The 13,027-nt window shown below is 37.9% G+C and overlaps 1 protein-coding gene across 4 annotated transcripts in view; it reads left to right on the plus strand.

Annotated features, from left to right (window-relative positions):
• The window catches only part of DOK7 (docking protein 7), a 58,197-nt gene that overhangs the window by 13,569 nt on the left and 31,601 nt on the right, over positions 1 to 13,027 (plus strand). For all 4 annotated transcript variants that reach the window (XM_008920918.2, XM_018088950.1, XM_018088957.1 and 1 more), the window contains exons 5-7: positions 92 to 211; positions 7,866 to 7,973; positions 8,577 to 9,448. In XM_008920918.2, coding sequence (XP_008919166.1) covers positions 92 to 211; positions 7,866 to 7,973; positions 8,577 to 9,448 — 1,100 coding nt within the window. The remainder of the gene's footprint in view (positions 1 to 91; positions 212 to 7,865; positions 7,974 to 8,576; positions 9,449 to 13,027) is intronic.

The following is a 13,027-nucleotide window of genomic DNA, read 5'->3' on the forward strand; positions in this document are numbered from 1 at the left end:
TTTTGATTGCTACTTTATAAATAGTTCCAGCTAAATATATTTCTAATGTATCCAGGTGAAAACCACATATTTATGTCGTGCTTCCTTGCAGGGGCTGGTGTCTTTTTCCTCTCTTGCGCTGAAGGAGAGCAGATCAGCTTTCTGTTCGACTGCATCGTCCGTGGCATCTCCCCGACGAAGGGCCCCTTTGGTTTGCGTCCAGTCCTACCAGGTTAATATAGGAAGTATAAAGTAACCGAGCGGAGTAGGAACTTGCTGTGTCTCGCACTTGCTGCTGTGACTGTAAGAACAGCTTGCAGGCGCTGAGGGTGTGGAGAGTGCAAAGTGGTTTTCATTCTGAAATGTCACAGCACAGATTTATAAGCTGAATGTACCCAGTTTCCCCCTGCTGGTCCGGCTCATTCATATTTCTGGTGATATTGCTAACTTTAGCCCTCTCCTATTTAACAGTACTGAAAGATGGCAATTTGAATTGAAAGGAACACTAATCTTTAGTTTTGAACTTACACATTTAACCTGGATCCATTTCTGCATTGCTATTTTGATAGTTTAATAGAAAACTAACTTCTGGAGCATTTTGAGTTCATCTGAAACACCAAGTCTTGTCAACCTTGGTAAACTTTGTCAGGCCTCCACATCACATTTCAGTTTTGCAGCTTGAGCTTTTTTCTGGTTAAATTCCCTTTCCCATTTCACAGTAGATGCTGCATGCACTGTAATGTTCAGAGAGGAAATTGAATGGCATCATAGTAAGCCCTATTGCCTTTTGATTTCAGCAGATGGAATACAATATTGAGTCAGAATTACTGTGTCAAACAGGACAAAAGCGTAGAAATGTGATTGCAGAAAAGTATCTGTGACTTGGCAGTGGAATACAGTGGGAATAGGCTGCAAGAATGGTGGGATTTTTGGAAAATACTTAGAGTTTTTGTTTATGTGTTAGGCAGTTAATAAGTGTTTGACAGGGTTTTATTGCTGTTGTAAGATTAAGATAATTGCAGGAAGGAAATGTGATGGAGAAGATTAGATCTGGATCTGAAGCTTGTGAAAATAAATTATGAAAAGTTAGTTAACATAAATGCAGTAAACACGAGGCTCAGTTCATGTCTTCTTTCTCATTGTTTTAAGACTGAAGTAAATTAAATAATCAAGGAGAACAGTGGACAGAAAAATCATTCTTCTTGTATGATGGTATGTGTTTGCATTCAATTAATTGTAGTGTTCAAAAAAAAGGAAACAGCAAAACCAACAGAAACACAAAAGTCAGTGTTGATACTTAAAGCTTTGTTATTGAATACATTTTTGTACATGTCTAAAACTCTGTTACATATATACAACTCCTAAATCTTTCATTTAACAAAAGATTTTGTCCAGAAAAATTAGGCCTACAAGCAACTATTCTGTTGTCCTTTTTTAATTTTTTTTTTAAATTTAAATTTTAGATGGCTCAGTCTTTGATGAATCATTTTTTAGAAGCATGTAGGAATGAATCTGCTCTCACATCTTTAGTTATCAATTCTGGTGTTTGTGGGTTGTTGTGCACAGTCACATACCACATTCCCTTCCCTCCTTCAAGAGTTCTGAGCTCACCTAAGTGCATAAAGTGGATGTGGATCATCCTGGGGATGATTTGGTTTTTTATAAGAAAAGACCTCTTTTCTGGGGTCTTTTAGTTTCTCTTCTGTGCTTGATGGACTTACCACTGAAATGAGGTGAAGAGATACCTGGCCGCTTGATTTCCTCTTGTCTCCCCAGAGGGAAGTGTTTTTTAGGGAACTGCACTCCTTGCAGACTCCTCTGCCTTTTTCCAAGCTACCTTGACCCCTTTAACTTTCGTTCCTGTTTACTTTACCCTTGTCTCTTCTAGTTTGTTGTCACTCCCCATGTACGTATTCATAGAAAAAGTTATTTTTTATGTTCTCCTTCATTTATTTTGCCATGCAGAGGCTTGCACAGATCTAAGGCACATGCACATGTACAATACTAGTGATTCATCCATAAACTAGTTTTCCTATCAAGTATGTTGTTACACAGAATATACGGTATTGCTTGAAAAGGTCAAGTCTACCAGCTGCATACTGTCTCTCTCAAGTATTGAAATTCACCCAACCTTTTGAAAGGATTAGCTAGTAAATGGATTAATTATCTGTACACGTCACGGATTAGCTAGTAAATGGATTAAATATCTGTACACGTCACGTAATTAGATCAAGACTTCCAGATTAGGGATTCTACTAGGACAGACCTAGTCAATGTTATTCATATTTACTTCAGTGCAGAATGCTACACACCCTCAACTGTACTCTATGTATGCAGTGTTCTGCTTTTGTGTAATTTAAAAGCTTTTAGAGAAAGCAGCCTCCTCTTCACATTTGCTGTTTGAATTTGGCTTCTTGCTGCTGTCTGTACCTTTCCAACTTAAACATGAAGTATACTTGAAGCACTCTGGTATTTTCAGGCAAGGAAAACACACAAAGGGCAGATGCACAGAGAAGGACGTAATATGGTAAAAAAGTCACACTGACAGTGTTGGACACCAATGCCCACAAGACAGGTATAATCTATAGATGTTAAAGCAGTCAACATCTGAGTAGTCTGTCTTTGTAAAAAAGAGTAGTGACTGAAGCCAGTTGCTTCGTATACAAGCAGCTCAACCATATGGTTAAAAAGAGTACTGAAATATTTATGTTAGCATAAAATTAATAGGAAGTGGTAGAGACTGATTTGAAGAAGATGGAAAATGATCAGTTTTCTTACTTGCCATAGTGATTCTTTAAACAAATGTAAAATACCAGTATCCAAATGGAGTTTGTAAACTGCCTGTGCAAGGGATACTTGCTCAAGGGCAATATTCTCGTCTTCTTTTTGGGATTTTAGTTTTAAAAAATATACCCTATTTTCTTAGAAGCATGGTGTTCTTATCACACAGATATATGATTACTGTGTGTATTTTATTATGTCATCTATAAAATATGGGATGAAGATCAAGTGCAGTGGAACTCAAAAACTTGACTGAACATTGCAAAGTGTCACTGTCTGGTCTAATCTCTCATTGCAGACCCTGCTTTGAGCAGCAGGTTATACTAGAGAACTACTGAGATCCCCTCCAAACTGAATTATTCTGTGATGTTTTGGAAATGGGTATCAAATTACTATTCTCATGGTAAAAAATAACTCAGTGTACATCTAAAATAGAATGGAAAAGGAAAACAACATTAGATGTTTTACACTTTATTACTGGTGGTACTTACTTTTGGAGTCCATTAATTCTTCAGAATTGTACCAGAATAGTCCTATTGATAGCTCCATTAGCAGATTGGAGATTTTGGTTTATTAAAAGCTGCATGATGAGGTCTCATTAAAAAAACCTGAAGACATATGGCACTGAGTGGGAATGTGAAGGTAGTGTAGGTAGTGTCGGTATAAGTATCTGTAAATGTTTTTAGGCAGTGTAACATTTTAAATAAAGGACTCAAATGAGTGATGTGATATCTTTGTATGGCTTGTTTTCCTCAGCTACTAGGTGGAAGATAACTGCTATACGTGGCTACTAGCATGGTCTTTTTTTTTTTAATTATTTTTTTATTTATTTATTTTTTTTTTTTTTTAGCTTGAAAGGATATTTAGAAAACAGACCAGAGAATTTTACATTCTATCTTGACGGAAGTCTAGATATTGACTTAGTAATGAGTCACTGACTGCATGGTTTGTAATCTATGCTGAATTTGCATGCATGTTATTTGAGAAATGTTTGTTTATCTAGGATGTGTTGAATTCCTTCTTTTCCCTAGCAAGATTCATGTTGAGTGCCAAACCTGAACACAGCAAAGGCCCAAAGATATCAGTGGGCAGACCAGTGCTCTCTAAATCTGACTATGTGACAGTCTAGTCCTGCAATCTGGAAGGACCCCAGGTGTAATGTGGATAGTCTTGATGCTGTCTTTTAATTTTGGAAGTTTTTTCAGACTGCTTTGGGACTGACTGGAAGTGTGCAGTGCTGTTTGCTGAGGTTCTATCTGATGCTCTTTCTTTTTGTTGAAGCTTGATATACCTTTGGCCATTACAAGACAGCTCTGTGGCTGCCTTCTGCATTATCTGTACCAAGTGGATCCTCCTCAAACTCTTAGGACATCTTTTTGTTCCTCCAGACATCTTACAAGGTGTGGAGATGTTAGCAAGAAGGTGAGGGTCCAGGCCTGGTTTACAAATGTGCCTATAGTTACACAGGAAGAAAGAGAGGAGAGATTTTTAGCCTAACTTAGCTAATTTTGTTTAATGAAGTAATTAATGTTGCATTTTAAAGATGCATATAATCAATTAGGTAGCTGCTGACTTGACTGGATACAATACGTTTTTTCCTGACAGGTGCTTATTGAACAACCCTGGAGCTTTGAATTACTGTGACACTTTATTCGTATGTTACCAAAGTACTTGGAATCTCCCACGATGAGCAGCTGATGTGGCTTTAATGAATACCCACCAACGTAATATAAAAATAAAATCTCCATCAGAGGCATTTTTAGTCCAGCTAAATTTGATGTAATCATTCCCCTTTGCCCTAAAAGATCATTTAAGAAGATTTCAATGACTGCCTCATACAAAAGAATTTTTCCTCGTAGCAAGGGATCCATATTTATTTGGAAAACGATAAAAAATTTTATTAATTGGAGGACCTGAGTGAATCTAAACACCTAAATTTTACGGGAGAAAATCAGGTGACAGGATACATTTGTTAGGAACTTGGGAAACGAAGGTACTAATTGCTCTTAGAGTTGTTGGAGCTACTGTTGGACGTTGTGTGGGCAGAGGCTGAGTGAACTTCCTTGGACAGCTGTCCCAGTACTGGTCATGCTGCTTCTGTCCTCCCGAGTTCCTAATATGGTTGATTGCCATTCATTTATTTAGAGGTTGTGTATTGTGCATGCACAAGGTATAGGATGATGCCAACAAATCCAATTTGCTGTTGAAAAAACCTTTCTTTTTATAAGTTTTAAGCCATAATTCTACACTCATATGACAGGAGGTCATAGGTTATACACTCCAGTAAGGACTGGTCCCTAAAAAGTGGCTACCAGTGACTTCAGTCCATAATCTGATCTCGTAGCAAGGGTTTCTGATTAGAGCTTGGAAGTCTGTAACCAAAAATACTGGTATAAGAATCTGCTGCTTCTGGGGAATAGTAGTATCTGTGTTTTCCATAGAAGTCTGGCTTATTAGCAGAGAAGATTAAAGGCAAAACAAAGACTTAGATAAGACAGATAGACAATTATTTTTAATATATACCCAAGACTTAGAGTCTATATGTTTGGCAGGTTTTGGAGCTTTTTCTCCAGATATTTCCTAGTACTTGCTGAGAAAGGGTCTTCTACTCAATCTTCCACAAAACTGGGCAATGAGAGATTGCAGTACATAAGTATGAACCAGATTTTATACGCACCTTTTATACGTAGGCAATCCTTAGGGGGAAGTTTAACCAAAAAATTATCAGTCCTGTTGGACATACAGTATGTCTTTGGGTTTCATGTTGTTGGGTGAAAGCTTTTGTGTTCTGTGGCTATGTAGCTCACAGGGAGTTGAGCTTGTGGAAGTTATTGAACATGTGAAGTGCAAACTTACTGACTTCAACTTCCCTCCTACCTCCTCATCTTATATTGGCCAATTTTTAAAAATTATATCTTAAAATTGTATCTTTTGCTGTCTGTAAGAGGGATACCAGTTACTAAAAAACTAATTGTTGTGTATGTGCCCTAGTAATGTTCTGAAAATCTGTACTTGTCAAACAATCATTCTCTGAGGAAAGTGAAAGGACCTTTCCTACTGACAGTTCTTTGCTGTGGGAAGGATTAGTGTCTGTTGCATCTTGGTTTGACTAGTTTGCTGATCTGTTATGCCAACTTCATACTCAAAGTGCTCTTAGAACATCTGTGTTGAACCTTTTTTGGACATAAGGACATTTAATAGATACAGCAGAGTAACCAGAGAACATTAAAAAATAGTCTCAAGCAGCTGTTTGTAATACTGTATGCTACTGAACAGATCCTTGCATAGACCTGTCTGGTTGCACCATAGGTGCTGATGGCCAAATATTGTGTTTTCCTATGGCAGAGATCCATATGGAAGCACTGGGGGTTTTGTGTGAATAATCAGTTACACAGGTTTGAACTAGTCAATGCTCAATATGAGTTGTCTTGCAGTGTAAATAGGAATAGAGACCTAACAAAATAATCCCCATCAAACAGTCCCATTTTCTATTCTTATGTTTGGAAGGTGTCAAGCACTGTTTGAGCTGGGAGACACAGAGGTCACAGACTCTGTTTGTCATGGGTGTCCAATGTATGTTGTTACAGATGGACTCTGTGTGTCTTGCTTTTTCTGCTAATCTTATCCAGATTGCAGACTTTCCTCTACATGGGAAAGAAAGTTAGAAGTTCCAGCATTGCCACTTCTGTTCCTGTGACGCACTCGGATCTACCCAGGGCAGGTCAGAAAGTGAACACGGTGAGGGACGAGAGATGTGGCAGCTTCTTTCTCAGAGTAGTTAAAAATGTAGGGAGCTCCCATGGAGCTTCAGCTCATCTGGCAGTGCTCCTTCCCCTGATTGTGAGTTTACTTTGACTGCTGTGTTGACAACATCAAACCCAAGTCTTTTAAAATTAAAAGACCTGGGATGACAATGAATCTTTCCTTTCATCCTTACAACTGGTTTTTGTCTTACTAACTCAACCACGGCAATGTATAGCATTTTTCATCCTTTTTTTTGACTCTTATTAAATGATGCAATGTTTTTGTGGTGTGCTAGCACTACTCAGTTGATCAGATGTACAAGAACAGCAGTTGTGAGTAAACTAATCTATTTTATCTGTCATTAATTACTTTCCCTATGTATTAATAAGAACTACTGAAACTTCTGATGTTGAACAAGTTAGCAGACCATATCCTTTGCAACTGCTGAACACGGCACACTTGTCAGTGCTATTTGAAAGAATCCATAAGGTTTCTTTTTGGGATAATGGTTATGATAACTTCCAGCATCTGGTTTTATTGTTGTGCCTGGCTGGAAACAAATGATTTGAAGGAAATTGGCCTGTTTTACTGAGGAAACTTCTTCCACATTCTGTGTAACTTTTGATCTTTCTTTTTTTTGCTGGAATACAATGAGCCTACTTCAGTGAAATAATTTCACCTAGAATGGCAAACTCACTAAAATGTATGGGGAAAATCCCTGATAGGACATTTTAGGAGTGGTTTATATTATTCTGACTTGTCTTTTATTAAATATGAAGACAGAGAGCCAAAAGGTTGCTTATTTTATCTCTGACTTCTGATCTTAATGACCTTCTGAAAATCAAACTTAAAAGTGAAGTCTTTATAAATAGATGATCTGGATTGGAAGGTGTCAGATTAATCGCTATGACTCTGACTTTATGATGTAGATTTGTAAATTTGTAGAATGAAAAATTTGGTCTTTCTCAATGTTAAAATTCCCAGTGAGTTCAGTGAATTCAGGACACATTTTACAGGTCAGTTTAGCTTTCAAGTCCTCTAGACCTGGTGGATGCTAATTATTTCTGTAGCTATTGCCTTTGGTACTGTGTTCTTCAGTGTTCTGTCCCTGGTGGTAACTATTACAGACATTGGGTATAATCTCTGAAAATCTTTGACACTTATAATTTTAATTTAGTGTGTAGCACATCTCCAGGATGTGCTGAAGGCAGATTGCCCCATACATTTTTCCAATCAGCATTTCAAACATAAGAATATCTGACATAAGAATGTCTTTTTTTCTTTCCTTTTTTTTTTTAATATATTTTCCGTGTTTCCTCCTTTATTTGTTTGTTTATTTATTTTCTGTTTCCTTTTTAAAGATCCAAGTACAAATCCAGCCTATTCAGAAGAAAGATTGGCTCATGAAGCTTTGCAATTAGAAAAGCGCTTGAGCTTGCTGTCCCATACAAGTCGCCAAGGCAGTGGAGGTAAGAAATATCTTTAATTAAATAAAAATAAATATCTTCCTTCCTTCTTAGGCTTTAAAAGTGAGCATAATTATAATATGTGTAACTTACAAGAAAAATAGAGAAATGGTCAAGACATTTGATTACCTGTAAAAGCGCCCTTCTTGCAAGTATCAGTGAGGAAAAAAAATTCTTGCAATATATGCATAAATGAATCACAGAAGATCTTTTTGTATATAGATGTGTGAACATTTTTATAACAGTAGTATTCCCATTTTTATTTGTACAGTTAGGTATGTTTGTATTTTGGTACAGTAACCTGACTAACTACGGAAGTAAAATATGTTTGAAAAGGGGGGAACTTGGTGCATAAACCTTAAAAATCTAGCTTCGAATGCATTATGTCCCACAATGTGGTAGGGTTATGGCAAGGTAACATACTATTGCATTTTATTTTTCCTGTGGGGATACAAATTATTGCAGGAATTCTGGCTTTTCTGACAGCAGTTCCGCTTACAAAAAGCAGATGGAATCCCAGGGTCCTTCCTGTTTGTACATACTTGCCGTGCTTCAGTCTCTTGATTGTGTTTTAAATGTAGATTGATGTGTTTTCTTCTTTTGAAGGAGATGACAGGAGTCTTTCAAGCTCGTCTTCAGACACCAGCCACTCGGACGTCAGTGGGAGCAGGTTGACAGTTTGGCCTGAGCAGTCTTCAGCCAGCACCTCCCAGGAGAGCCATGGACTGGCAGCTGCCAAGGGCATTCATCTTGGGGAAGAAAAGACCCTTCCAGAAGGGGCACGTGGCACCACCAAACCACCTCCCAAGCCCCTCCGATCCAGACAGCTGCAGGAAATAGGTCGTCAGAGTTCTTCTGACAGTGGAATAGCTACTGGTAGTCACTCTTCTTACTCTGGAAGCTTCTCTTCCTATGCTGGGAGCTTGGACATTTGCCACGGTGATGAGTTTGGATCATTGCTAAGCTTGCCATTGAACTTTCCGTCAGATCAGAGTTTATGTACTTGTCCTCACAGCGAGTCCCAGAGAGGTGTGGGATCAGAGTATCAGGTTCCCAGCTCTCTCAGACATATTTACGATATACCCAGGAGCGTGTTACAGGCAGCTTCTAAAGATGTGCAACAGAAGAGTGCAGACTCTACGCTACCCAAGGACCAGGCCCTGCCACCTCAAGGTGTTAGTGACCCAAAACTGAGACTACCACACCTGGAAGCACGGAGGGCACCTGAGCACAGCCAGGACAGAGGGAGGCCTTCATCCTTACTTGCAGAAAGCAGCAAGGACTCAAGTGATGAGACATATGTGGATTTTGTTTCAAGGTTGTCAGACACAAAACCACAAGGACAGGTGTCAGACTCCAAAAGTAGTGAGTTGTCACCACCTGGTGGGGCCTCAGCTGACCCCTGTGACACATGTAGCCCCCACCTTGGGATGACAAGAGCTCTTTTTTCAGCTTGTCCAATCTGTGGTGGACTAAAGGTAAATACCTAAGACTGAGCAGATGCTAACAAACCTTAGTTGATATAGCATGATTAATTTAAAATTACTTAAGTTGTAGGTCATAAGTAATATTGTTTCCTTTATAATTTGAACAGGTGATAACTTCTTTGTGTTGTTCATTGTCAAATGGAGATGCTTAGCATATGGTTTCCTCAAAATCTGGGCCTGGTCAAGGAAACACTGAACAGTATAGGCCACCAATTGTTATTTTTAAATTGGCCAATTTTGGCTGTGGGTATATGTGAGTGAAAGAGAGAGAAGTTTTGCAGCCACTGAATTTGTCATATAATAGCAAGCAGTCATGAAGGACATTGATCTGTCTTGCTCCTGGTATTTACAAAGAAGAAAGAAAGGAGGTCAAATAGTGTGTGCTGCTCTTAAGGTGACCAGAGAGCATATTTTTTTTCATTGAGGTTTTCCTCTTCTTTATTTGAACATTGCACAAGCAGACAGATTAGCCAAGTTTCTCACTGGAGAAATACAAGATAGTCAAGTCAGCATGGTAATCCATAGCAGATCAACTAATCCAGTATTGTGATTGGCCAATGACAGATATTTTAGAGGAGGGACACAAAAGCTCAGTAGCAGTCTATGACCAGGACAGATTATTTGCAGGAAAAATTATTTTTATCACCAGTCACATGAAGACTTAAACCTAAGCTATGGAGATTCATATGGCTTTATAACCACATTTGCCAGTATCTGTGACTTTGATATTGTTAAAAATTCTTTTTGAACCCTGCTACATTCTTGTCTTTTTATGGCAGTAAGCATTATGCATCAATTATACATTGCATGAAGAAAATATATCTGTTTTTATCCATTCTGGAGAAGACTTTTTTTTGTGAATGTGCTTACTAAACTAGAATTGGGTAAAGCTGCTTGTATTAGTGAGCTGTTGAAAGGCTGTGAGGGTTAGTAAGAGTGCTCAAATTAGAGAATGTGCGAAGCAAGGATTCAGGAAAAGAGACTTCTGCTTCAGGAATTAAATACTGCCATTGAAGTGTGTGCATTTAATTAAGCATGTGAGATTACATAAATCACTGCTGTGAAAAGGGCTTGAATGTATTGTAGGTGATGAAAGAAAAATTAAAAGGTTATAAATTTGAGGGATTATTTTCTTCTCATGAGATGTTTCATGCATTTGCATCATTGACTGCCTTGATTTCTAGAAGGGCTCTGGGTTGGGATCAGAAAACTCAAAGGTGTCTTTGTTATGGGCAGCGAAGAAAGAATTAGATAAAGCACAATTAGCTCACATGGTCTAAATGTTTGTGGGTGATCTGAATTGTTGGTTTAGACATGAATTTATCAAATCTTACCCTGGGTATCTGTGGAAGAGGGAAACTGAAAGGGAATATTCCATTGTATATCTTCAAAACCATAAAAAGCTAAATTATGTGACTACTTCTTTCACTGCCTGTTGACCCCAACAAGATAGGTACCCACATCTTTTATTGCAAACTGCTGTCAGGTTTCACAGTGTTTCTAGCTGCCCTAATAATATAAGTTGGCAAGAATTTCAGGTATTGTCAATATTTAAAAAAATTTAGTGATAAACACTGCTGCAACCCTCTTACTAACTTTTGTTTTAGCATGAGATGTGCACATCTGCTATTTTTTGTTTTAAATACCTATTTATAAGCAGTCAGGAAAGAAGTCTCATTAAATGGGTTGGTTCATGTGTTTGTTTTTACTTTTGAAAGAAAAAATAACCTTTTGATACATTCTCCTGAACTGTCAGGAGAAGTTATTTTAGCAGCATATAATGGACACTGTCTTTGGCCTTTCTCATGGTGAATACAGTGAAAGCACAAATCCATATGCTGTAACTAAAAAATAATTCTTATTCCTTGTGCTCTGAATAAGACATGTTTAAGATGCAGTTAGGGCCAGGAGAAGTTGATTTATGGATTAATGAAGATACCAGGTTTTCACATTCTTTAAAATTCATTTTCAAAAAGCTTTAGTGTGCCAGTGTTTGGAGTTCCTTTGCAATTTCAAGTTAAGCTGTTAATTAAATTGTGTTAATGGTTTTTAAATGCCTGCTATGTAAAGCGAGTAAGTGACCTGAATAGAGGAAAGTCTACAGCAGTAGTTAAGGATAATTAAGGATACATTTGTTTGTTTTCTGCTCTGTATATAAACTTTGGCAAATGGAGGTTAGGTTTGGGCATGCTGTGTGTGCACGTTGGAGTTCAGCATGTGAAGAGTTGGAGACAGGTTGCAGGATGAAGACATGCATATGTGGAGAGCATGGTGGTGTTCATGATTGGGATTGACTTGTTAACAACCACCTGCTCCACTAATGACAAGGACGATGAGGAACATAGGGACAACATACCCTGGGAAAGCGCCAAGGCTCAAACAGAAAACAGGGCAAGGAAGCCTTTGTGTTTCACTCTGCATGACGAATAGAACCAGCATGAAAAGAGTCATTAAATATTGCTCCTATGATTTCTATATTGTATTTCATATTAGACATTGGAGGTTAATAAGCAAGCATGCAGGGTGTTTTGCTTTCCATTGTACGTAATTGTAGTGTGCTCAAGATGCTCCTTTACAAACTTCACAAGGTGTGCCTTTGCTATGTAATTTTGCCTAGTAGATTTCAGTGCTGTAGATGATTACAGAGATGAATTCATTGTGTATTGTAAGTATAATTTAAGCTCAGAATGTTGGATTGTTATGGGATTTCTGAGTAAGCTGTAGAGATTTATTATTGGACTTATTACATTTTCAACTACTTAACTAATACTAATTTGATGAATTTCATTGTACGCTTTTTGCTCTGTAACTTCGTTTGATGCTATAGTTTAAGACATAATGTCAACATTTTTTATAGGGTGTCTTGTTTTTTTTTTTTACACCACCATTGTTTGTAAATTTTCTTAGAAGTCTGAAAAATAAAATTATTTTCCAACTGGTTTTGTCCTTTTCCATCTGACAAGTATTGGCTTTAGTTTTGCTTTGCTTTTTGTCCCCTGACCTTCATCTCCTTGCAAGTTGAATTAATATGGAATGTTTATGGCTGTCTCTTCATACTACTTAGCATAATACTCAAATCACTGTTGACAGCTCAAAATGTGCCTATTTGTAGGAATTACATTTATGTATGTCTGGACCATGGTAAACTCATATTTATGTCAGTGGGAGTTCTTATTTATGTAGAAATATAGTCTTGATTACTGCTTTGGTAGTTAACTTGCCATGATAGAGAGGAAAAGAACTTGTCAGTTTGTGTGTGGCTGTTGTCATCAATCTGTATTAGTATTCAGCCACCTACTTTAGTTGATCTTTTTAAAATACCAAAACCTCCTGGGAGATAATGGTCCCAAATTAAGAGCTACTCAAATCCTCTCTGAGGTACTTGTATGGTTCCTGCTACCACAGTAGCTGTATGCCTCAAACTTTGAATCTTCCAGCATATCTGTAGTAAGTGTAAAGCTGGAAATGTTGTGGTCATGATGGACAAAACAGTTTAGGGGTTTTGTCAGGCAGCAGGATCCACAGTGCAGAGGGGCTAAGAACCCTTCCATACATGGTATCCAGAGAACT

The sequence above is a fragment of the Manacus vitellinus genome, unplaced genomic scaffold, assembly GCF_001715985.3.
Source record: "Manacus vitellinus isolate BGI_N305 unplaced genomic scaffold, ASM171598v3 scaffold_0_pilon, whole genome shotgun sequence".
NCBI lineage: Eukaryota > Metazoa > Chordata > Aves > Passeriformes > Pipridae > Manacus > Manacus vitellinus.